The 25312-nt window shown below is 44.4% G+C and overlaps 2 protein-coding genes across 4 annotated transcripts; one reads left to right on the plus strand and one right to left on the minus strand.

Moving 5' to 3' along the window:
• Positions 1 to 221: 221 nt before the first annotated feature.
• slc25a40 (solute carrier family 25 member 40) lies at positions 222 to 5664 on the plus strand. The gene is made up of 9 exons (XM_060053789.1): positions 222 to 662; positions 1169 to 1228; positions 1409 to 1515; positions 3032 to 3099; positions 3208 to 3332; positions 4257 to 4540; positions 4640 to 4721; positions 4866 to 4949; positions 5035 to 5664. Exons 1-9 carry the CDS (start codon positions 566 to 568, stop codon positions 5166 to 5168), a joined length of 1041 nt encoding a protein of 346 aa, XP_059909772.1. The 5' UTR covers positions 222 to 565; the 3' UTR covers positions 5169 to 5664.
• A 143-nt stretch (positions 5665 to 5807) lies between these two features.
• On the minus strand, positions 5808 to 13134 carry rundc3b (RUN domain containing 3b). 3 transcript variants are annotated; one of them, XM_060053786.1, is made up of 12 exons: positions 13020 to 13134; positions 12339 to 12580; positions 11314 to 11429; positions 10993 to 11126; positions 9816 to 9901; positions 9517 to 9606; positions 8983 to 9063; positions 8706 to 8880; positions 8162 to 8319; positions 7397 to 7543; positions 7007 to 7128; positions 5808 to 6912 (listed from the first exon to the last, which is right to left on the minus strand). In XM_060053786.1, exons 2-12 carry the CDS (start codon positions 12431 to 12433, stop codon positions 6767 to 6769), a joined length of 1350 nt encoding a protein of 449 aa, XP_059909769.1. In that variant the 5' UTR covers positions 12434 to 12580; positions 13020 to 13134; the 3' UTR covers positions 5808 to 6766. The 3 variants fall into 3 exon arrangements, with proteins under 3 accessions (XP_059909769.1, XP_059909770.1, XP_059909771.1); XM_060053787.1 differs by lacking the exon at positions 13020 to 13134 and having other exon boundaries at positions 7397 to 7457; positions 12339 to 12980; XM_060053788.1 differs by lacking the exons at positions 5808 to 6912; positions 13020 to 13134 and having other exon boundaries at positions 7393 to 7543; positions 12339 to 12980.
• Between the last annotated feature and the right edge of the window lie 12178 nt (positions 13135 to 25312).

Below are 25312 nucleotides of genomic sequence, written 5' to 3' on the forward strand. Positions count from 1 at the left end.
CTGTTGTTTTGGTTATCACAACTGAAATAATGAATAATCAATTTTAATTTCTGAACATTAACGACCATAGATTGTCACTGGGGTAAAACTCACAAATATATAAAAGTAAATAGCTGATTTCGTGGATAAAGGAACCGATCTGGCCACCCTAGATCGGCTGTATTTTGGATTGAGATAGGAGGTTTCCACACAAAACAAATAAATACAAAGAGAGTTACGTTGCTTGCAGCCATCATACAATTATTTATTTGTTTAATAAATGTAAGTCAATATTTGTTGTTGCCATACATATAATCCAATTATATATCTGTAGAAGGAACATAGTAAAGAAAGTGCAACTAGCAATTTCAAATTGCATAATAAACGTAAGGCGATTTAACCAGCAACTCGAGGTTGTATACTTATGCTTAAATACTGTACACTTGTTACTGGATACTGAAGAACTGCGCACCATAACATTTATGGATCAATCAATCGTATCATATCAGTATGGATCAACTTATTTCAAATGAGTTCTAATTCGTGACGTTAGGGTACTAAATTGTTCGATATCCAGGACAATATAATGACCAGTAAATGCCATGAAATTACCCCTGGTGGGATCACTCCAGTTCAGCAGATGGTGTCATCTTGCTCAGGAGCAATCCTCACCTCACTCCTCGGTGAGTTGGTTCACCTCCTCTTATAGTATAATATAATATTATATTATTATGCTACTCTTATACATTGGAGACCGAGCCCCATGCTGAAGGCTTCTGGGTTCGATCTCAAATGTCCTCTGCCTGTAGCAACATAACCTGTCCCTGTCCAGTAAGGACGTCGCTTTGGTTAAAATAATCAACTCAACTACTTTAGTAGATTCAATCCTAATGACTGTCTCTGGTCGTTTCCTGAGTACTCAGTACATGCGTAGTAGGGTATCTAGTAGCCTAGTATAGTAATATAGAAAGTATAGAATAGTTTAACACTAGTGTTATTCAAGGAAGTTTTGTCAGCTAAGAAGTGGAGTCGGATTTAATTGCCATGTGTGCACATGATTAACGTATATATATATATATATGTGTGTGTGTGTGTATATGTGTGTGTGTGTGTGTGTGTGTGTGTGATATAAGGAGACATATAAAAATATTATTGTGCAGACGCTCATATTCCAGGTTTTGTTTTTCAGTTACACCTTTGGATGTTGTGAAGATCAGACTTCAAGCACAACACAATCCATTTCTCAAAGGTATAATGAAAATCTATGTTTTACAATGTGACCTGATGTTACATGAATATGATTATATCAGAATATGGCATTATTGGGACAAATGTGCTTATTCTAAGTCGCTTTGGATAAAAGTGCCTGCTAAATGCCCTAAATGTAAATGTAAATGAGATTATTCAATGACTTGTCCACCTTTTCCAGGCAGATGTTTTGTCTACTGCAATGGCCTCATGGACCACTTATGTCTGTGTGAAAACGGCAACTCGAAAGTCTGGTACAAGGCTCCTGGTCATTTCAGCGGTACACTGGTAAATTATCCTCATTCAAATAGGGGTTAATCTCCCTTCAGTAATGTCAACTACCCTGCCTGGGGTACATTGTTTTGTATTGTAGGCTGCAACTAACGATTATTTTAATAATCGATTAATCTGTTGACTTTTTTTTTTTATTAATCGATGAATCAGATGAAAAAATAAACATTTATAATTGCCTCATCTTTATTCAAAAACTGAACATTACTTCAAATTCACAGTGCAGACTGAAGTGTAAAAACACCAGGTTATTGCTCCAACGTCCCGGAACTATCAAAAGTAATATTAAATGATAAAAAAAAAAAAAAACATAGCTGGGATAACGCAAAAAAAACATACAGTGTATGATATACATGTATATACAGTATATAAGGGATGTCCATGGTTAACCGGTTAACCGATAAGATCTTTATTGATACCACTATTGATACTTTTCTATTATTTTGTTGAAATAGAACTTGGATTGTTGCTTTAATTGCTAATAAGATGATCATAGCTCAAGATAGGACCTTAAAGAGGTCATAATTCCATCTTTACTATCTATTTTGTATTGCTGGTAAAACAAGCTTTCGCCAAATTCTCACTTTTCTTTTTTTTGTGTTGCATTTGAACACATCCATCATATTACTGAGCCGACCTGAATTTTTGACGCAGTTTGCTACTTTTTTTGTAAGCTAACTAGCTCCTGCCGATTTTAACATGGATTTAAAAACTGGATTACTATTTTTAAGATAACTAGCTCTATATCCTGCCGATTTTAACATGGATTTAAAAACCTGGATTACTATTTTTAACTGGCGGGACTTTCTACACCGTCCGGTTGTGTGATTAGGCTACTACCGCTGCTTTGAATGACTGTTGATGCACGCGGTGCCGATTTCGAGCCCGTCTGCACACCGTCTGCAGCAGCAGCAGCTGAAAAGAGTTTTTGGTTGGACTAGACGGATACTGAGTTGAGGGAGTTTTTTTAACCCAAAGACTGAAGCTACAACACTTTTATATAGGCCTACAGTCCAGTGTTAAGATATGACCAAAATCCAAGCTGTGGTCGCTCACACCTAAGCTCGCTGTTTGCGTGCATGAACCATGAACCAACCTGTCGGCGGCTGGCTCTAAAAGCAGTGCCGCGCCTACGAGTGATTAATCGCGCGGCTCGACTCAACGAATCGATGACCAAATTCGTTGCCAACGCTTTTAGTCATCGATTTGTTGTTGCAGCCCTTTTTAGGTTAAACAGATGCTATTGCATGGTTAATCTCTTATTGGCTTATATGGTTACCCGGTAACCTGCTGGTCATGCACTGAAGAGACAAACCTGTCCTCTGCATATTGAAACTGATTTGCAGTGCATTTACTGGGGAGCCCCCAGCACTGGCCCTGAATGACCTGCAAGCATTAGTATTAAGCATTAGCATTTTTTTTTTTTAATGCTTCCTATGATTCAAGTTGTATAATGCCTATGACCACTATCCTATGCTATGCTTTTCTTTACACATGTATACCGTCTCTGCAGGATGCCTTTATTAAAATTATACGACATGAAGGAATCAAGTCCCTCTGGAGCGGTCTCCCTCCAACCCTGTGAGTCTGAACTCTACCGATGCACACAACCACAGAACACATGTATTGGGTTGCTAGGATTGGTGTGTGCCAGGATTTACTTGAATTAGTCTGTTGTGTGTGATGCAGCGTGATGGCCGTCCCGGCGACTGTGATCTACTTCACATGTTATGACCAGCTGTGTGTGGCCCTGAAGGCCAGGATGGAGGGCCAAACGGAAATGGCTCCTCTCTTTGCTGGAGCTATCGCTAGAGGTGAGCTTGCATCTATGGAACAATGCTAAACAGGATAGAATCATTTCTTTATCAATTAAAGGGGACCTATTATGCTTTTTCGACTTTTATGACCTATAAACGTTGTTATAATGATTGATAGTCATGTTTAACCATACTAAATTGTCAAATAATGACGTACAGGCATTTCGACGTATTCCCTGCTGACAATCTGGGGTGGCTGTGCAGAGCGCTAAACACTCGGGACAAAGTTTGCATTCACTTATTCACATTTCCGGGAAATCATCTACGTAGATGCACTCCTGCCGCGGCCCCATATGCCTGGTCAAATCTGCCCGTGCGCGTGCTTCAAGGAAGGTAACCAATCACAACGGAGTTGGGTTGGCAGGAGGGGGGCGAGGGGGCGGAGAAGGACGAAACCGTTCGTTGACAGAGAATGCTGAAAGCGCCAAGATGAGAGGAAGAGTTTCCTCTCGTTTCGTTTTTTGTGTATGGTTAAATATGACTATCAATCATTATAACAACGTTTTTAGGTCATAAAAGTCGAAAAAGCATAATAGGTCCCCTTTAAGATATTTCTTGATGTGGAAAAATCGACTTTAATAAGGTAAACCCTGGCAGGAACATCACATGGAGATTCAGATCTAAATCTAAACTTTTTAAATGTACCATTGTTTGCTCACACACAACGTTAACCCTTCCTATGGTCCAGATGTGACACATGAGGTTATGTAAAAGGTTTCCGCCCTTCTTAAAATGATCCGGCTTTTGTGTTACCATCAGATGGTCAGGGACAAATAAATGCCCCCCCAGCAGAGTGAAAAACCAGGTACTCCATTCAGATACATGCAGGAATCAGAAAGGGCTAGGCATCTGGCTCAAGGTAGACATTGGGGTGTGAATCCAAAGCCTTTAGGCCTAACCAGCAATCCTGTCTTATTTCAGTAGGCTCGGTGACGGTGATCAGCCCCCTGGAGCTGATCCGCACCAAGCTCCAGTCTCAGAAGCAGTCCTACAGGGAGCTGGGCACCTGCATCCGCACGGCGGTGGAGAGCGCCGGGTGGCTGTCTCTGTGGAGGGGCTGGGGCCCCACGCTGCTCAGGGACGTGCCCTTCTCCGCCATGTACTGGTACAACTACGAGAAGGGGAAAGCCTGGCTGTGCGAGCGGAACAACACCACAGAAGCCACGTTTGCCATCACCTTCCTCTCCGGGGCTGCATCTGGTGCTGTGAGTCGCTCGAGTGAGCTCTTACCACCCAATCAGAATTAGACACTATTTCATAGTCAAGTAATAATTCAATCATTTACTTTGTGTGTTCTGTTTCAGATTGCCTCTATAGCTACTTTACCATTTGACGTGGTCAAGACTCGACGGCAGGTCGAGCTTGGAGAGTTACAAGCACTGAATTGTAATTACACAATTAGGCCTCTGTTTGTTCATTCTTTATTGGATTTTGATTAGTAATGGAGGGAAGGCAACAATTTGTTTTTTACAAAGTCACCCTCAATAGAGCTGTGTGTTTTGCTAACCAGCAGCGTCTCTTTCTTGTCAGTGTCATTGTGCAAGAGCTCCAGCTCCACATGGAGCGTGATGAGCAGGATCGTGGCCGAGAGCGGCCCTCGCGGACTGTTCGCAGGTCGGTACTGATACGAAGCTTCAGCCACGTGATTTGACCCACCGATGGTCTGCCAACCCTTCTCACCTCAACCTCTCGTTAACAGGCTTCCTGCCCAGGCTAATCAAGGTGGCCCCGGCCTGTGCCATTATGATCAGCACCTATGAGTTTGGGAAGGCCTTCTTCCACAAGCAGAACCAGGAGACCAGACTGGTTCGGCTTCAGCCTGGCAACAGCTGATTCGCCCCCGCTCCTCAGTGCATTTGATTGACTGATGCAAAGCCCATGTGAGCCCATGTTGCCTGAGCTGGTCCTTTGCAAGCGAGTGCCAAAAGAAAACTATTGCATATATTTAGATTGGTTTTGTTAATGAATGACAGGCATATTTATCATGATTTGATGATCAATGCATACCAGTTAAGAGTCCTTCTGAGTCGGGTATGATGCAAGCTGTGATTTATGTAGACTAGTTGATGCAGACTAAAGAACCTCCCATTTCCCTGGAGAACAGGGAAATAGGGCAATGGCAACAAGCAGTGAGAGCAACCATAAATGGTTGCTCTCACTGCTTGTTGTCAATGCCCCATTTCCTTTGATATATGGGAGAGTGGAAGGGGCAGACGTTATGAAGATACCACTGGACCACACGGTCCATTATGAGCACACGTCTTTGAGTCATTCTATTTTCCAAATCTGATTAGGTTTAAATTAAATAAATGTGTTTTTCTTTACTCAAGATGTTTACATTTCTAATTTTTAACACATAATAAATAAGCAAAGTATAATTTGAATATGTAATTGAACATAACAGAACATAAAGGTGTTTATCCCAGAATGGGCTAATCATATTTATAATGATAAAATAGTAAGGAATCAATATCATAGCAATCGACTTGGTTCACATTTTATTTCAACAGACAGAAAAAATAACTAAGCACATTCAATCAATCTAGGTGCAAATGGCCGCTGTGATTAGCTAAAGGCAAAAGGTAGAAGTTCACTCCAAGTCCACAACTGGTCATAAACCCTGTCCTAACAAATCTTTATATGTGATGGCACTTCATTTATTAAGTTACTCCTTCAGGACAATTGGGTTAAAAAAAACAACTAAGAATAAAGAAAGTTGTATATAAAAGCAAAAATGTGTAAATTTCTGAATTAAGATAATACAGTCAGTGCAATCACCTCCCCAAATTATAACTCGGAGTATCAGGGCTTGTGATATTTACCTGAGAACCAAACAGTTCAATACTTCAATAGACAGATAAATTGTTAAATGGCTGAAAAAATGCTGAGTCAACATCGAATCCAAACGAGCACAGATAAAAGGAACAGTTTAAAAGTGGCCAAACAGAGGGGACTTTGTAGTGCAACATCTGATATGGGAACAATTTTGCAATATGTCCCAACCTCAACACCTTTTTTTGTTAAATTATTTTTCTCTTAAATAGGTCGTCGGTAGTAAAAAGTTGCTGTGCTAACTTTGGATTGACTTCAATGTTTATCTTTAAGAAAAGATAGGCGTGAGGAGACAATGTGATGAACCACAGATGACAACACCAATTAACCACGTCAAATAAAGCCTCCCACAAGGTGTCTTACAGCTGAATGCAACACAGAACATGTGGTTAGAGATCATCTCAACACTATTTATTACAAACTCTACATGCAAAGGCAGATTCTTGCGCACCATCACCTTTACAGTCACCATGGTTTAACACCCCTTGAGTCCTACTTGTCACAGATTCCAACACAAATAATACCACTCAGATCAGTGGAACCATTGTTTTTGAAGATTGTATGAAGGAAGGCCTGACTGCTCTCCACGTGTCCATCTCCTAGGAGGGGGTCAGGCCTGGGGTGCTTGTCTCTGTGGTAGGACTGGCCAAACATTCGCTGGATTTCAGGCTGGCCAGAGACTTATAGCTGGCTACTGAGGTCAAGGAGCCACACAGGCCTCGCAGAGAGGGCGTCTCCTCCTTAGCTGCGTTACAGGGAACACAAAGGGTTAACCATCATCATCTCAGGGACACAGGGTCCATTAGCCGTTACCAATGTGCTGCTGCAGTCCTGCGCACCGTGATGTGGCCAGTGCTCCCCGGCGGGCCTGGTCTCCGCGCCGGGGCTCTGCGCAGGGTCCAGAGACGTCTGGGATAGACTCATATTGACAGACAGCTGCTCCAGGCTCTGGAAGCTCTTTCTGCAATGAGAGTACAGAGGGGAAGAGGGAGGTGAATATTAAAGGGGACATATTATACCACCAGGTGTGAGTGTGATTAGCCCTTAAGCCGTTTTGAAAGTCTGCCCCTTCTGACATCACTAGTGGGCGTGTCCACTTAGATCTGTGCAGGATAGATGAGTAACGTTTACTTCAGTCCACTGGGTAGGCTGGTAGACTGATCTATCCAGCACTGATCTATCCAGACTTAGATCTATTGAGACAGCATGATAGGACCTGGTTCACCTACTCCTCCCACGGCTCCGTGCTTTTCCTGAAGAGCAGGGTATCCAAGGCAACAGCGCTGGCATCTAAGGTACCAGGAGAGGGCCACTGATTAGTCAGGTGGGCCGTCAGCTCCTGTCTGGAGCGGAGGTCGTTGTTCTTCAGGACGGTCCTGTGGAGGTAGGGGACTGACAGCTTTGACAGTGACCTGATTCTACATTGGTTTGTATGGTAATTGGTCCTTTGTGAACAGGAGAGAGGAGAGAGACAGAGGAGTGGGTGGAAAAGGAGAGGGGATCACCCCGCCAAGACACTGATTTCTGAATGATTAATATTAGTCACATTTTATTTGTTCACAATCTGTAATTTAGGGAGAAAGGCTTTCTGCATGTTCCAAGACAGGCATAGACGCGAAGAGATTGATCTGTCATCCGTCATGATTTACCTCAATTAGAAAATCATGTAGATTATCACATTGCAGACATGTGATTGATATTTAAATGTAAATATCGATCAAAGGGGCTTTTAGAGGTGAAGATATCTAAAAGCACTGAAAATGCAGAGTTTAAAAGTTGAAATTGCCCACATATTTTAAGTGTTCGTGAACAAGCAGGCCACAAACACACATGCACCTCAACGCCCCCAGCTGTGTTCTGAATGTCAACTCCACATTGGACCTGCTGTCATACCATCTCCAGCCAGCCATCAGTGAGGTCACACGAACACAGTTGTCCACGCACGTTCCAACACACGCACTGACGCACACACATAGGAAACAGAGCACACTTACAGTTGGTTCTGTAGCTCGAGTATAATGTATTCAAGCTGTTCCTTCTCCATGCTGTGAGATAAGTGTGTGTCTGCCAGCTGCTGTTCTAGAGCCGAGTTGTTTGATATTGACTTGGACAGTTGGACTTCACGCAGGCGGACCAGGTCTTCCAGGTAACTCTGAGTTGAGATGAGAAGGACATACACAGACACACGACGGAAACACACGTGCATTTTAACAACACCACCTACAGCACAAATTTTCTTGAGAAGCTGATTTTTTATCAACGCATATGCACTGCTTGTTGCACCTGCATTAATTCTCCAAAGATCATCCCGACCTTTACCTTTTTGAAAACCGGAATTATTTAACTCTTGACATCATTCAAAGTAAATGTTAAATCTGGCAATCATTATCTGCACATGATTGCATCTGATCTGACACACACACACACACACACACACACACACACACACACACACACACACACACACACACACACACACACACACACACACACACACACACACACACACACACACACACACACACACACACAACCTACCTTTTGTTCCAACACCATGCGGTACTTTTGTTCGAGGCGTTTGCATTTGGTAACCAGGCTGCTCTGCTCAGTAAAGATGTCGGCTGCCGTGGCCATTTTGTCAGGAGTGCTGCTTTCACTGCCACTGCTCCCAACAGTCCTCATCTCGTCCTCATCACTACTGATACTGTCTGCACTGATGGACGCACACACACAGCATAGCACCATGTTAGGGCACTGTCTTGTAATTCTGATTTAGGAGTATGTGGGCAGTGAGACTTGAAAGCCTTTTGTTTACTTCAGGGTGAACTTCAGGTAGGGCGTGTAGTCGATCACAGAGGGGTACGCTCCATCTAGCCCCTCTCCTTTCAGACAGAAGCTGAAGAGAAGGGACATTCAAATGGACGGAAATTAAAAAGGAAACTGTTACTGTTTTTTGTATGCACTAACCCCCTATTCAATGCAAGATTGCATCAGCTGATTAATCACATTTATTACAATAGTGAAGGGGATTCTATGGTCTATATTCAATCTCTGATTATCAGATCAGTTACGCACAAGAATGCTGCGCGGTAATGGAGGTCTGCTGTGAGGGTGCTACCTCAATTAATAGCTGTAGTGTTAAGAAGCTATTTAGAATTTTATTTTTTTTGCCAATTTCAAACATCCTGGACAATTTAAAAAAATTAAGGTTGGTTCGGACAAACAAAAAAAATCAAACAGTCATGGTAAAAAAGATATTGACATGGAACCCAGAGAGGCCTTTGTGATGACAAAACCGCAAAAAGGGGGTGAATTACATCAGCAGGCAGAACGACAACAAGAACTGCACCTGAAGTCTATGGTGTTGAGGCCAATCAGGGTGTCAGCCAACAGGCCAGCCTCCTCTCCAAGCATGATCGCTCCTTCCTCATAGAACCTCCTGGAACCAACATGTTCAGACCCAGATGAAGCACTCACATAACCAACAATGTCTCTGTCCAATGGTAAGATGGGACATAGGGGTATGAGGAAGTTTAAACAGTAAAGTCTTTATTGTTACTGGCTTAATGCTAATATTGGTATTGCATGCTTTTTGTTTACAATCTACCATTAAGCTGGCACTTGCATGTGTACCAAGAAAAACCAGACCTGGATGTTTTAAACTCCCGCAGGGCAGTGGAGATGTACTCTGAAAATCTTTTCTCCATTAGAACCACCCTGATCCATGCCCTTCCCTGCACACATGTAGCACGAAAGAAAGAAAGAAAGAAAGAAAGAAAGAAAGAAAGAAAGAAAGAAAGAAAGAAAGAAAGAAAGAAAGAAAGAAAGAAAGAAAGAAAGAAAGAAAGAAAGAAAGAAAGAAAGAAAGAAAGAAAGAAAGAAAGAAAGAAAGAAAGAAAGAAAGAAAGAAAGAAAGAAAGAAAGAAAGAAAGAAAGAAAGAAAGAAAGAAAGAAAGAAAGAAAGAAAGAAAGAAAGAAAGAAAGAAAGAAAGAAAGAAAGAAAGAAAGAAAGAAAGAAAGAAAGAAAGAAAGAAAGAAAGAAAGAAAGAAAGAAAGAAAGAAAGAAAGAAAGAAAGAAAGAAAGAAAGAAAGAAAGAAAGAAAGAAAGAAAGAAAGAAAGAAAGAAAGAAAGAAAGAAAGAAAGAAAGAAAGAAAGAAAGAAAGAAAGAAAGAAAGAAAGAAAGAAAGAAAGAAAGAAAGAAAGAAAGAAAGAAAGAAAGAAAGAAAGAAAGAAAGAAAGAAAGAAAGAAAGAGTTCATTAGGATTATTTACCATCATGAATGACATCAAATGGACAGGACCAATTAGTATGAATCAGTAACAGCACCCAGACCCTACAACCCTGACCCTGTACTACCCTGACCCCCCACAGATGGACCAACCTTTGTAGTAGAGGGTCCCACGGCAGCCTACCTCACTGCATTCGAAAGAAAACGTGCGTGACTCTTGTTGTCTCTTGTGGCGTTTTCATCAGACAATAATTTATGAACAGTACATTTCATGACCACAAGGCTCAGTATAATGTTCGACTGTGCAACAAAACGGTCGTACTAAGTCTGCCTCAACCCCTGACAAAAACAACCACAAAAATAATACACCATTCACAATAGAGTGTTTGTGGTGTGTCTTTGCGTGCATGCGTTTGTTGCAGTTTGGAAAAAAATAAATCAGTTGACTAGAGGCAAGAATACCTCATATTTAGTTAACATTCCCCAATTTCCCCTGCTTTTCTGCCTTTCAATATTTATTCAAAGGAAAAAAAATCACATTCACAATGACTCATTCATTCAGGTCATCCTGTGGACTCTTTAGTCGTGATGTTTACCTTCGCCCGAGACGACTGCACATTCTCCATGCTTTCAATGCTACGTATGCAACTGTGTGGGACCTTATTGCAGGCCACTTTAACATAATCCCAGAAGGTTCGGGTGCTCTCATAGCCAAACCATGTCACCTGGCCTGAGAGTGAGAGTAAAAGAGAGAGAGAGACACAGTATTAATCACACATTTAGACTTCATATCTCCTGTCTGTATTGCACCTGTGTAGCGTGTGTCTAGTTGTTAAATAATAATAAGAATGCAGTTACTTGCATCCCTTGGGATAATGAAGGATGATTGACGTGTACTGGAGTGGTCTGTACGTTACCTTTGAGCCTGTGACTGAAAATGTGCTCCAGGATGGAAACAAAATTGATAAATTCTGGAGACGAATCATCTATCGTCTCGAAACAAGAGCGGTCGAGCAAGGTCTTCACAGAAAACCTGAGTATGAGAACATAACCGGCCCAGCTTGTCACCACGCAGAACGTGTTGCACAACGACAACAACAACAACAGCAGGAATGATCCTAAATATAAAACACTAATCAATATAATTTCACCAGCTAGCGCCTGGAATTGATAGCATATCATCTCCAGTATAAGCAAGATGCTTTAATTTACTATTTGGCATTCAGCCATTTATCTAGTTAGAAGTGCAGCCCACCATGTGCACTGACTTTACCTAATAGGGGTTTTGTCAATTAGGCAGAAATCAAGAGTAAATGGACAAGGTTGAGTGTATTCTGATGCTCTTCAGAAGCAAGCTCACTGCTCTAATCCAACCCATGCACATTTGATAACGAAGCCGTATTTGGATTGGATATACAGATGCATTAATGGGAAGGCGGACTACCATAGATTGACTAATGATGGTCAGGTAGCATTTACCTGTGAATGGGTGCTGCGTGGTCATTCTAAATGCAGGGTGTGGATAAACTTTGTGTGTGTACGAGATAGGACATATATATATGAAAATGAGAGAGAGAGAGAGAGAGAGAGAGAGAGAGAGAGAGAGAGAGAGAGAGAGAGAGAGAGAGAGAGAGAGAGAGAGAGAGAGAGAGAGAGAGAGAGAGAGAGAGAGAGAGAGAGAGAACGATGTAAAGTAGTATTTACATCATAGAGCAGCTAGCAATATTTCCCTTCTGCTGTGGTTTGTTTGTTGATCTTAAAACCCCAGAACCAATTCTGTTAACGTCAGAGAAAGATATCTGCGTGGGGGAGATAAGTGGCTGATGTCATCAAAATGATGCCCTCGCAAGTTGGATATGAATCCCCATCAGCTAACATAATGCTCATTCTCACAAAACTTGACCAATCACCGATCGTCAACATATTTATAATTGATGCTTACCTGCATACAGTAAGAAGATTCCTTCTCTCCACCGCTCCGCTGCGGAAAGATCCCCGTTTGCGGGCGAGATGCAGCCCCAGGCTGAGCGATGCCATCCCCGGTTCCGCTCCGTAGTCCCACTCCGAATCAATGTTGGCCGATAACGCAGTGGCTGGTCCGCCGTTCACTGCATTAGAACAGGACCGAGTCAACGGGCCCGTTTCTGACGATGATCTTTAGTCAACACGACTGACGTTCGCTCTCTTGCCAAAAAAAAATGAAAGGATGGTTTGAATGGGAGTGGTTTGTTATCAGGTTCGCCTGTTCCGTGGCCTGTCCGGCCCCTCTGTTAGGCTGAGGCGGAACCACTGTTGAGTGATATGACGCCACTACGTAGGACGCTCAAGATATCGATCAGTAGGTAAATCCATCGTTTGAGAATAACAGTGATTTCGTTTCTAATGAGCTTCATAGTAGTGTGCCGAAATTGTCTGACCAAATCAACGGATGGACAGTTTGTGACATTGTTTACATTGAGGTGTGAACTGTAAAATGACAGCTTTACAATAAGGTAGGCCTACTGTTCAATAGGCATAATATAGCCCACTAACTAACAATGTGGATTTTTATGAAACACGTCTTAAATAGACCTACATTTTCGCATATAGAATGTATAATACCATATTTAATTTGTTTACTTACACGTATTTAAGAACTGGTTTAGGCGTGATCCATACTACCACTGCATTTAAATCCTCAAACTATTAAGCGCAGAAGACCCTGATGACATCATGTGGGAGTTAGTGAGGGACAACGACACCCAGCGGCCGTAAAGAGATGAGGAGTCAGAAACGATTCCAATGATTAAAATATGATTGGACCTGCTTGCTCACTCATTTTGATGGCAATTATAGCTTAGGCCTACAAGATGAAGAATGCATTGTATTCACATTATATAGGCTTTCTCAACAGAAAAAAGAAGGCTGTCTACTGTCTTTTTCTTACTACTGCATAGCACTGAATGTATGGAGGCGTTTTGATTTGTTGCGCAATGTGTGTGTGTGTGTGTGTGTGTGTGTGTGTGTGTGTGTGTGTGTGTGTGTGTGTGTGTGTGTGTGTGTGTGTGTGTGTGTGTGTGTGTGTGTGTGTGTGTGTGTGTGTGTGACCTGTGACTTTACAAATTGAGGACAGGAGGCATACATTTTAATGGGGAATTTATTCATAAAATAAATCCTGTTTTGAAGTAGTAAAAAAAGTTGGTTACGTCATAACCTAAGCCCCGCCTGGTGTAAACTAGGTACTGCCAAAATTCTGTCATTGTCTATGACAGAACCCTAAACATAAGGGAAAACATTAAATTGACTTTAAAAGGGTTGTTAGGGAAAGCGAAGCAACAAATTTTGCCGATGTAAGCAAATGTTGACTTCGGATTAAAATAACCTTCACTAATGGGTTAGAGGGTAGTATTGATATATTTGAATGGACACTTCACCGATTTGCATTAAAGGGTAATTCCGGTGTAAAATGGATTTGGGATATGTTTTGTATGATAACGAGTTGAAACTTTTGTTTTGGAGCACAAAAACTGCATATAGACGCTTTCTTCAGTTGGCTTTTTTTAGCAGATTCTATCAAAACGCTATAAGCTTGGAACGTTGGGGGCACTGGTTATGGTAAAAAACGAAATCCCTATTTTAAACCACTTAAAAGGCTAAAAGTAGCCCGACACTTCTTCGGTAGTATAATAAGGGTCTTAACATATTAAACGAGGCATTGAGAACTTTGTAAGTGTACAGATTGTTTATTAAAAAGGACATTTTATGCACACAATACCATCAGTAGATCACCCGTCGACCCAATTTTGTTTTTAAAACTCGATAATTTTTTGGCGAACACAGAGTTTGCGTGTTGCTGACGGATGTCACAATCTCTGTGTTGTTCAATCTACCTATCGATTTAGATACAAGTGTGTAGATTTGTTATGAACGAAGATAAACGGTTGAAAATTGATTTAGTTATGTCTTAAACCGTTTGAAGTACCAGAGGACCAATAGTATTCAGCTGCAGCCCCGGAGAACAACACCCTGGCGTGACAACAACAACCCAGGCGCGACGGAAGTACTCTGTGGGGTATTCCACAAACTGAGGTTTAACGAACACTAGCCGCGTTTACATGGCACATCTGATCTGCATAGATTTCTATGCAGAATAGATCTGTTCCTAAAATGTGATCCGAATGTACTCTATACATGGCAGTAACAAAAGTGTCCGTTATGTCTCTCGCACACACCTGACACATCTCTGGACCGGCGGCGACATAACGGACGTCTTATCACTATTTGGCATTGTGAATTTGATTTTAATGAAAGCACAGCAGGAGACAGCTTTTCTCTGCCTGCTCCTTCAATTAAGAAGGAAGAGGACAGCACAGCTACGTCAATTTCTCGTCCGATCTTTATATTTACCCCCACCTCCGTCGCAAATAAGAGGAATTTGGATGCGAGTCCGCAGCCAAGACTGATGGTAGAGAGTGGTCTTACGGGAATTTAGTGACCAGGAATGGCAAGAAAATTTTCGTGAAGTTATGCGAGCTCATGAAGAATATATCGCCAGAGGAGGTAACTGTACGAAGAGCAATACCGTTGGCAATGAGGGTTGCCATGGTACTGTACAAGTTGGGCAGCAGCGCCGAATATAGGCTGAACGCTAATCAGTTCAGGGTGCATAAAAGTACCGTTAAAAAGTTTGTTTATATGTTCTGCAAAAGTACTAGTAGTAGCCTACTCATCTACAGTTATCTCGGACGCGCGCCGTCACTACGATACGCGAACACGTCATAAATAAACACACCCATGTCCCGTCGCTTAGCAACCGGACATGCTTACCGGACTACTTACGGAGTGATGACAAAGACGTGAATCAGGCAATAAATCCACTTTCCTTGACAGCGGTCAAGTTCGGTGTGCATAAAAGTACAGACGGAGCTCAGTGGACCAATTGCGAAGTACTGCAGTTGCTCTAAATTAAACCCCAATCTATTCGGAATAAGTGTATACATGGCGATTAAAACGGACTACACCACCTCTTCTATTCGGCATAGAATTCTATGCCGAACAGATAATTGTATTCCGAATAAGGCATATATATGATCATTTTCTATTCCGCATAGAAATCTATGCGGAATACATGTGTCCATGTAAACGCGGCTACTGAGTTAACGCTGAACTCTAGGTTGATTGACCCTGTGCCGACTAACCCAGAGTTTTCGGTTCCACAGCAGCGGTTATGCATTAGTTCAATCAACGCGGGGTTGGTTAACACAGGGTTGTGCGCGTCCACGCCAAACCTAAAAAGGCATGATGTATGGATCATGGAAACCCTGATCGAAATGGCGAAAACGGGCCGCTTATTTCAATGAAATGGAACTCCAGGTTCTCCTGGAGAGTTATGACGAGGAGAAGGACATTATCACAAGAAAAGGGAACGCTAAAGCCTCTGCAACCCGGAGAACCAAAGCCTGGCAGCGGATCGCTGACCGCGTAAATGCGTTAGTTACACGTCAAAAGCATGATCCTTAATATTTGAGCCATGAATCTATAAATATCCCAGTTAAGCATTCTTAACGTTCCTACCACTTAACCCTTTTCATCTAAAAAAATATGTACTCCGATGGCCCCCAAGCGGTCAGCGGATCAAGTAAAAATGAAGTACAAAAACATACAAACTGGTAAGCTTTTCCCACCATCGTATTGGTCTAAATTTAAATGAGCCATTGTTTTTAAGCCAATCGTGAAAAGGCAGACAGTCGGCAGACTGGATCTGGCCCTCAAATTGTCTTGACCCCGGTGGAGGAGCTGTTAATAAACATAAATTCAGGGCGCCCTGGCATGGAGGGGGTACCTGGAGGTACCTCCTCAGAGAGTCAGGGCCCATGTGAGGGTACCCCACTGGTTGAATGTAGGTTTTTGTGTTTTCTTTTATTTTAGATTTTGTTTGCCTTCGAAGTAACACATGCAAACCGTTTGCGTGCCTCAGCGCATATGTTCCAAATGTTTCTTTTTTTGGTAACAATTCATCAACTTCACAGATCAAGATGAATTAGTGCTTGTAATGAAGCCACCGGCTACGATCGAACATTCTCCAGCGGATGTAAGTCCGTTAGGACTATTTTATACTTTATGTTGTAAGTGCCTCTCGGCATAGGCCTAGTACTCAGACAATATTGCTCTTTGTATGATAGGAGGCAGATAAAAATCTTGGATGGGTCATCTGAAAGGACTGAGATGCGCTCAGCATCTCCAACATTATAGATAAAAACCACCATTTGCAAAAAACGGAGGGCTACGCATATAGTCTAGAGTGAACTGAGGCCAGGTCCTCGATTGGTAGTGTTGGCTATGTAAGGTTGGAGAAGGCTATTTAAATATATTAAAGATTTGCGCGAGAATCTATATCTCTCCAGCAAAAAGTCATCCGTTATGCCAAGACGCGAGCCGTGGTTTTATTAATCGCTCCCGGTGGATTGCACGTATAATTTGTGCTCCGATATCAGCAGTTCTCTCATCAAAAGGGCATGCCTTTGGAACACATGAAATCTGCGGTGAACGCGGATTTAAATACCCAAAACCGGGTTACGTTTCAAACTTAACCTGCGCAAAACCTGCTCCGACCAGGTTTGGTTCAGAGCATATGTTTCTATAGTAGCCTAACTAACATACCGTGTTCATTTTGGAACGGAAAACCTAGGGTTACCGCAAACCCTGGGTTAACTTACCCGGTTATGTGATAAAACCGGCTTTGTGGAATACCCCACTGGTGTGACGGAAGTTATTTATTTGTGAGACTGTCAATATGCTTAATATACTGAGTAATATTCATGTTAACTCTCACTTACTTCCATGAACGAAGTGCCGCAAATTTTCTGCACCCCTATTATTATATTAGAATTTGGCGAAAAGTAAATAAACCGCGGCACAGCTTTAACATGAATATTACTCAATATTTTAAGCATATTGACAGTCTCACTTCCATGGTTGATCTTTGATGTCTGATAGCGGTGTGTAAAAAATAGTATTTCCGTCGTGCCTGGGTTGTTGTTGTCACGCCAGGGTGTTTTCCGGGGCTGCAGCTGGACCCTACTCCCATGACTCCCATGTTAAAAAAAGATAATATTTTAAAAGTAGAATATTTTTAAAAGTATAAAATATTTAGAAAATCTGAAAAGAAGCGCACGATTCCAAGCTATTCTGAATATTTTAACATCTCTGGTCTTTCCACATCAATCTGAAGTCGCGGTTCAGTCTGAACTTTAGAGAGTCAAAGCCAACGTTTCTTCCCCCAATTCCTTCTCCACCATGGCCGAGAATCAATACCCGGGTATTATTTTGCAAAGCCGCTCCCGTCCGTACCTGCGAATTGCAAATTAAAAAAAGCACATCATCCACTGTGGACGGTTTTAGCTCCTGAATAACCTATCCAGCACCGGAGAAGACTCGCTCGTAATCGCAAAACCCGTGACCGACCCGCTCTGTTCAGGCGACCGACCCGACCCGAACCCGTGCAGGACTCTGGCCGAGAAAACCCCACTACGAGTCTTTACTTGTTGTGGAAGTACCAGAGACGTCCGAGAACTCGACGCAGTCTTTAGTTCATAATATCATCCGGAGGAGCACACAGCTTTTGGCCATGATATTATATGTTATATTATATTACATAGATACCTATATATTATATATTTTTGATGTAGAGCTCCGGAAGGTGTGTTTAGGAATCCTACTATCATAGCCAAGACCCGCCCTACCCTAACCCTAACCCCTAGCTAAACCTAGCGAATAACATTCCGCACCTGACCAGACCCGTTATAAATTGATACCGACGCCCGACCCGCACCCGAAGGAAAGTTAGACACATTAGATAGAGCACCGGGGCATAACACTATCTGGTGTTTGGGGTGGTCCATTAGATTGCTGTGCAAATAAAGCACATCATCCACTGTGGACGGTTTTAGCTGACTCCTCCACTCCTGAATAACATATCCAGCACCGTACTAGGGCTCCGGGCGGCGTATTTATCAATCCTACTATGGCCACGCCAAGGGCCTTCCTACCCTAACCCCAACCCCTAACCCTAACCCCTAACCCTAGCAGCTAATATCAAGCCAGTAAAAGTGCGTAGTTGAATCCAAAGACAGTAGAAATAAGATCGGCTGACCCTCATCGTCATCGTGGCGAAAACTGACGGTGTCATCCTCTGCCTCTGCCTCTGCTCCACCGGTGCGGTAACAGCGGCCCGGACGGCGGCATGGCAGCACCTCATTCAGAGGAACCTGTGGCCGCAGCAGACCCCGGGCATCCCTGAGCCGATGAGGCGACAGTTGCTGGAGTGCCCCATCAGCCCGGACGGGCAGTTCGGGCACCGTCTGTCATCTATGGTGGACGAAATGCAGGCTGCTTCCGAGGAGGCAGAGAAATTCCGGAGACACGTCTCCCGCCCTCCGCCTCCACCCCGGCAGCAGCGCTCCGCCCCGGGTTCCCGTCGCCGCGATAGGCCCCCGACAGCCACTGTCACGGCGCCACCGGCAGCTCCTCCTCCTGGCCCCCCGGCTTACCAGCCTCGCCTGGCTTATAAGCCCCGCCCGCCTCCATCGCAGGCTGCGGCGAGCGGCCAGCAAGGGCCCCGGGCAGCGGGCTCATGGGGCAAAGCCCGCCCCATAAGCGCCGGCGAAGGCTATGATGGGGCGAGGGAGAAGCGTGAGTCGGCGAGAAAACAACGGTTCTTTTAAGAGCCACCCACCTCTTTACTAAAGACGGCTGTTTTCTCCCCACACCCTAGTTACCGCCGGAGCCTATCGGCTCGGCCTTAACTGTTTCACACGCATCTCCCGCTAAATATGGGCAGGCCGTCAATAAACCCTTGTATTATTGATCAAGCCAGCCCTTCATTGCTTTTTAAAAGGCAACCTCGCCCGGCTTACCAGCCCCGCCCGCCTCCATCGCAGGCTGCGGCGAGCGGCCAGCAAAGGCCTCGGGCAGTGGGCTCGTGGGGCGATGCCCCGCCCCACAAGCGCCGGCGAAGGCAATTACGGGGCGAGGGAGAAGCGTGTGACAGCGAGAAACACCTTTTTACTAAAGACGGCTGTTTTCTCCCCACACCCTAGTTAACGCCGGAGCCTATCGGCCCGGCCATAACTGTTTCACACGCATCTCCCACCACATATAGGCAGGCCGTCAATAAACCTTGTATTATTGATCAAGCCAGCCCTACATTACTTTCCCCTCACCACATCATGCCTGGCATGACATGTGGCGAGACGGCCGCTATAGCGAGTGCTATTCCTCCTCGCGTCCCAACGCTCAGGAGATAGGAAGCTACACTCTTGTCACAAGCTGAGCAGGTAGGGCATGCCTCTGCTAATGACACACACACCCAGCCCTTTCGGGCAGAGCTCCCCATGGGCTGCGGGGAGGACTCCTACCCTCGCAGCGGCGGCAGGGGCTCAAGCGTGGCTCGTTTCCATGTCAGCCGCATCAAAACAAGAAGCTGCACAGCCGCTTTCAGAGCATTACTCAGAATGGCTGAACACGTGCACCCTGGCCAAATGGATGGACAGGCTGATCAGCAAGGGTCACACCCTGCAGTTCACCTCCGTTCCGCCACGATTCAACGGGATTGAGGAAACAACGCTGTCATCTAAGGATCAACAGCTGTCACTTTTGGCGGAGCTCCAGCAGCTTCTCGTGAAAAAAGTGATTTCCACAGTCCCGAAGGGAGAGGAAATGCAGGGATTCTATTCCCGGTATTTCCTGGTACCCAAGAAAACAGGAGGGCTGAGACCGATTCTCGATCTAGCCCTATTCAACAAATGCACCGCGGAGAGGCCGTTCCACATGTTAACAATCAGACGAGTGTTACAGTGTGTAAAACCAGGCGACTGGTTCACTTCAATAGATTTAAAGGACGCATACTTCAACGTCAGTGTTCCCCAAACATAGGAAATTCCTGCGTTTCTCATTCCAAGGGTCACACTACGAGTACAACCGTCTCCCGTTCGGCTATTCTCTAGCCCCACAAAGGTTTTCCAAGTGCGTGGAGACGGCTCTCCGGCCACTGCACGCAGCAGGAATGAGAGTACTGTTCTACTTGGACGATCTGCTTTTGATGGCTCGCTCCAAGGAGGAAGCAGCTATTCAAACAAAAAAGCTGGTAATTCACCTGTCGAATTTAGGCTTCGCCATAAATTGGCAGAAAAGCTCCCCCCTCCTCCTGATGTATTTGGGGGTAGAGCTGGATTCAGCTGTAATGAGAGCACGGCTCTCACAGCGGAGGATGGAGACGCTGTGGTCTCTCCTCCGCCGCTGTTCCCCGGGCAGCGTCGTGACAGCCCTCTCTGTCATGAGGCTGCTGGGCATGATGTCAGCCGCTCACACGGTGGTGCCGCTGGGCCTGCTTCACATGAGGCGGCTGCAGAGATGGTTTTCTCGCCTGCGCATCGACCCGGTGCGCCAACGGCGGCGCAAAGTGACCATTCCCCTATCAGTGGGCCCCGATTTGACCCACTGGGGCGATCCCCGAACTCTCACGAGAGGGGTGCAACGTCACACATCTCAGTGTTCACGGATGCTTCTCTGTCGGGCTGGGGAGGAACATGCGAGTTTCACGTAGTGGGCGGCGTTTGGCCGCCCCCCCGTGACCATGCATATAAACGCATTGGAGCTCCTCACTGTGTTGAAAGTGGTCCCAACACTTTGCCCCAATGTTAACGAATCAACACGTAACGAATCGCACGGACACACCAAGGCGACATCAGCATACATAAATCGCCAAGGGGGCGTGCGCTCGGCACAGCGGCTGAGCATAGCGAGACCGCTGTTATGCTGGGTGCACACACACTTGCTCTCCATCAGAGCAGCGTACATCCCTGGTGTCCTGAACAGAGGGGCAGACATAATGTCGAGGGGGTGTCCCCAACCAGGAGACTGGGCTCTGCACCACGATCTGATCATTCAGACATCGAGCGAGTTTGGCAAGGCGGAGGTCGACCTATTCGCCACGCGGGAGAACACACAGTGCGAGCTGTGGTTCTCTCTCAGCACGAAGGACAATCCCCCACTTGGGATGGATGCGTTCGCTCACAGACCGTGGCCGAACACACTCCTGTACGCTTTCCCACCCGTCCCTTTTATTCCCCAAGTCTTGGACCGAGTCTAAGAAGAGCGGCTGTCTATGATTCTCATAGCACCGCAACGCACGAGTAGTCGGCGACGCCTCCAGCGTCTGCTCTCGGGGCCGCCGAGGGAACTCCCTTGGTGGCGGGACGCTCTCTCACAGGCAGGGGGAGCAATCACAGGGGTTTCCCCGGTGTCCTGGCCCAACCAGGCTACTTCAATCTGGCCCCCTAATAATCCTCCTGTACAATTGGCTGACTCATCAATTCCCTCACTCTCCACCTCAAGCTGGTGTGTGGTGAGCGTTCTGGCGCAGATTGGCTGCCGTGCATCACCCAAGTGGGTGCTACACACTGGTGGTGGTGAGTTAGGTCCCCCCCTTCTGTAAGCGTCTTTGGGTCATTGAAAAGCGCTATATAAATATAATGAATTATTATTATTATTATTATAGATTACCCAGAGATCAGCCAGCGCTTGTGGGCCTGGCCGCTGAGCGCGAGCGCCTAGAGGGTCTCGGCCTCTCCCAGGAGGTCGTACGGACCATCCAAGGGACCAGGGCTGACTCCACACGAGCGTGTTACTCGGCTAAATGGGCGGTTTTCCAGAAATGGTGCACGGAGAGGGGTTGTGATCCCATCTCCTGCCCTTTGCCGCGTGTGCTCTCTTTCCTCCAGACACTGATGGAAAGAGGGCTGGCTTTTAGCACGGTTAAAACGTACGCGGCTGCTGTTTCATCATGCAACGAAGGCTTCTGGGATAAAACTGTTTTTAGTCACCCCATAATGAAGTGCTTCCTAAAAGGTGTGAGGGGAGAGAGACCAGTGACGCGCTCTCTCACTCCACAATGGGATTTAACACTGGTGCTGCGCGCACTGGTTAAAGTGCGCGCTGGTTAAATATCCATACTGAGAGCTCTTGTGTCTTATCCAACCTGGTCTCACAGGAATCCGTGAAATGACTACGGACGAATAACTCGAAATCCGTGGACACATCACGATACTGGCGCGTATGTGGCTGTGTTTCTGGTACTGATCTGGACCAATGAGGCATAGACTACATCCTGCTTCGCCCTTTAAACAAATAGCGATAGCCTTAAAAGGCGAAGCCTATACGACATAGAACGTTAGTTACGTATTGTAACTCTAGATTCTGTGAGTATAGGCGCAGCCTTTTAAGTGGTCGGCCTCATTGTCCTTTAAATGGCTGAAGAAAAGCTGTTTATTGGGAGCAGAACGTCCGCCGGCGCCCGCACACTGTCGGTGGGCGGGGATTACAAATTTTTCAGTGCTACGGCTCACACCTAGGGAAAACCCAATGGCGATAGCCTTAAAAGGCTGCGCCTATACTCATAGAATCTATAGTTACAATACGTAACTGACGTTTATTCAGATCTACAAAGCAAACCGTCCAAGGGAGATAACGCCCCTGACTAGTTATTTCACGAAAGTAGCCTATACGAGCAGAAAAGTGGCACACGCGGTTTGCGTGCCCTTCTTCGGTGCAATCCGGTGCCGGCATGTTGGTCGCTCTTTCGTACCCTGCATCCTGCTGCTCCTCCAGAGCTGCAGCGGCCTCCTGCAGCAGCTCCGCGACCGTCTTTTCCGCAATTTTCCCCTTATTACTATATACGGCAACCAAGTCAAACCTGGCACAATGCTAGGCATAGAAAAGAAAGTGCCAAGTGCTAGGTTGTGGATGATCAGCTGGTCTGACAAGGAAGTGACGTAGTTCCCGCCCAGACGCGATTGGCTGATTTTGCAAAACGTTTTGCAAAACGTTTTGCTAAATCTTTTGCAAAGCGTTTTGCAAAGTCTTTTGCAACGTGTTTCGCGGATTGAAATTTAATTTGAATTTCTCAACACACAGAGCGGGGCGTAGTGCATTGCAATCACGGGAACGCTATAGCTTTTCAATTTGAATAAAGGAACTTTGAATAACGTATTTACAAATTACATTATTAAATTGCATAATGAATTGTCAATTGCATAATGTAATGACTTATTGAATTGCAAATTACATTGCCATTTGAATATTGCTACATATACCATAATGTAGTTCAATTCTACATTGAATTAAACTACACACTTTTCCCTTCTAGTTTTGACTAGGTTTTTGTTTTGTTGAAGAAGCATTAATAATCGTTTACTTACGGCCCCGACAATCCAAAAACCCAGTCAAAACTACATGGAAATAGTGTGTAGTTCAAAACGTGAAGCAGCTTTTACTTCTTCGCCACCTCCGGAGTTCGTTATATACGATCTTTTAAAGACCCTTATTATTAAGGGTTATTAATAACTATATAATAATAATATAATAATTATTATAATTATAATTAATAATTATTATTATTAATAACCCATGTTATTTCACATAGACGTTTGACAGAGGGAACCGGGAGCCTCCGAGGCAGGCCTGATTCTTCAGAGGTCTATTGGTGTGTTCCGGAATCCTCGGACACTTTTGACGTCATTTCCGGTCTCGGAGCATTTATAGCGTTCCTGTTCGCCTTTGTGATTGTTTCAAGAAATTGGCAAGTCGTTGTTTATTGTTTGCAACGTAAGCCTCTTTAGCAAACCAGCCCGAAAACAAACAACACAACTTGACGTTGTATTGGAAGCACAGCAAGACCTGCAATGCATAAATTGGTGACCGGAATAAAGTAGCAATGTAATCAATAGTGTAAGAGCATTTAAAATCGACATTGAAATGACCAACGTAGTACAAATACAAAGAAAATAAATCTCTTCACGGGCGCAGCCATTTTTGTTGAGAGCGTCATCACTGCTCTCAGTCTACTCTCAGAATTCCGAGAGATGAAGACAAAAAGGGGGCGTGCCTCCGAGAAATGCCCCAAGAAAGCTGGGAGATTTCCGACTTCTGACTCGGAGGCTGGCGGCCGAGGATTCAGGAACACACCATAAGCTGCAGTTCACTCTGGACTGCAGGGAGTGAACGCTGATTGGCTGTTATATTACGTCCCTCAGGGAGTGAACGTTGATTGGCATTGTGGGAGTTGTCGTCTTCAATCCACAATTGCCAAAAAGTCACTGTCTGCCTTTTCTCGGTCAAGAATGCACCAAATTAGAAATTAATGTTTCTATTCGACTACATATATGATCCACACAATACAGTTCCATGTCTCAACCGGTGAAATTCTCCTTTAAATGATTATTCTACTTAACATTTCCAAAAACATTTTCTCAGCTTCACCAGCAGAGGTCTCCCGCTACCTGATGCCCAGGCCGAGCTCATGTTGCATTGGTTTAATGCAGGGGTGTCAAACCTTTTTCAAATGGGACCATATTGGAAAAATGAAAAAAAATAAGTCTCTTCCACAATATGCAGATCAAACCACACAAGGAACAAGCAGTGAGAAATAGTCTATAGTTCATTTGAGAAGACTTGTATGAATTTCGCATGACTACTATTTGCCCATAAGTCAAATAGAACAGTCAAATAACAATAGTCTTTTCTTCAAATGGCAGTCTATCCATGCCACAAGGTGAGATTAGGTTTACAAAACAATCGTTTGTGTTCACATCTCTAGAATGACAAAGGTAGCAGGTAATGAATCCTGTGATGAAACATATTTTCCATGCAGCCTACATTTTACCCACTAAATTTAATTAACTCAGAACACTAGGAAACTAATAACTATTTGACAAAAAAAAATGCACATGCAAAAAAATACGTAAAATACGTATCTAACAATTGGCAGATCAAACCACACAAGGAACAAGTATCGAGAAATATCGTATCTTCCCAGGTAAATTTGAGAAGACATGAATGAATTTCCATTGACCATAACATTTTTGACCATAACAAAGTAAC

Source organism: Gadus macrocephalus, chromosome 6 (assembly GCF_031168955.1).
Source record: "Gadus macrocephalus chromosome 6, ASM3116895v1".
In the NCBI taxonomy this organism is placed as follows: domain Eukaryota; kingdom Metazoa; phylum Chordata; class Actinopteri; order Gadiformes; family Gadidae; genus Gadus; species Gadus macrocephalus.

Bases quoted from the DNA above. Each gene is read 5' to 3' on its own strand.
- rundc3b (XM_060053786.1), bottom strand. From the start codon at position 12,433: ATGGCATCGCTCAGCCTGGGGCTGCATCTCGCCCGCAAACGGGGATCT. The intron at 8,881-8,982 runs GTAAACAAAAGG...TGCGTCCATCAG, and splicing joins TACCTGAAGTTCACCCTGAA to TGCAGACAGTATCAGTAGTG. The intron at 7,129-7,396 runs GTAGGTGAACCA...CTCTCATTGCAG, and splicing joins AGCACGGAGCCGTGGGAGGA to AAAGAGCTTCCAGAGCCTGG.
- slc25a40 (XM_060053789.1), top strand. From the start codon at position 566: ATGACCAGTAAATGCCATGAAATTACCCCTGGTGGGATCACTCCAGTT. The intron at 1,229-1,408 runs GTATAATGAAAA...CACCTTTTCCAG, and splicing joins ACACAATCCATTTCTCAAAG to GCAGATGTTTTGTCTACTGC. The intron at 4,950-5,034 runs GTCGGTACTGAT...TCTCGTTAACAG, and splicing joins CCCTCGCGGACTGTTCGCAG to GCTTCCTGCCCAGGCTAATC.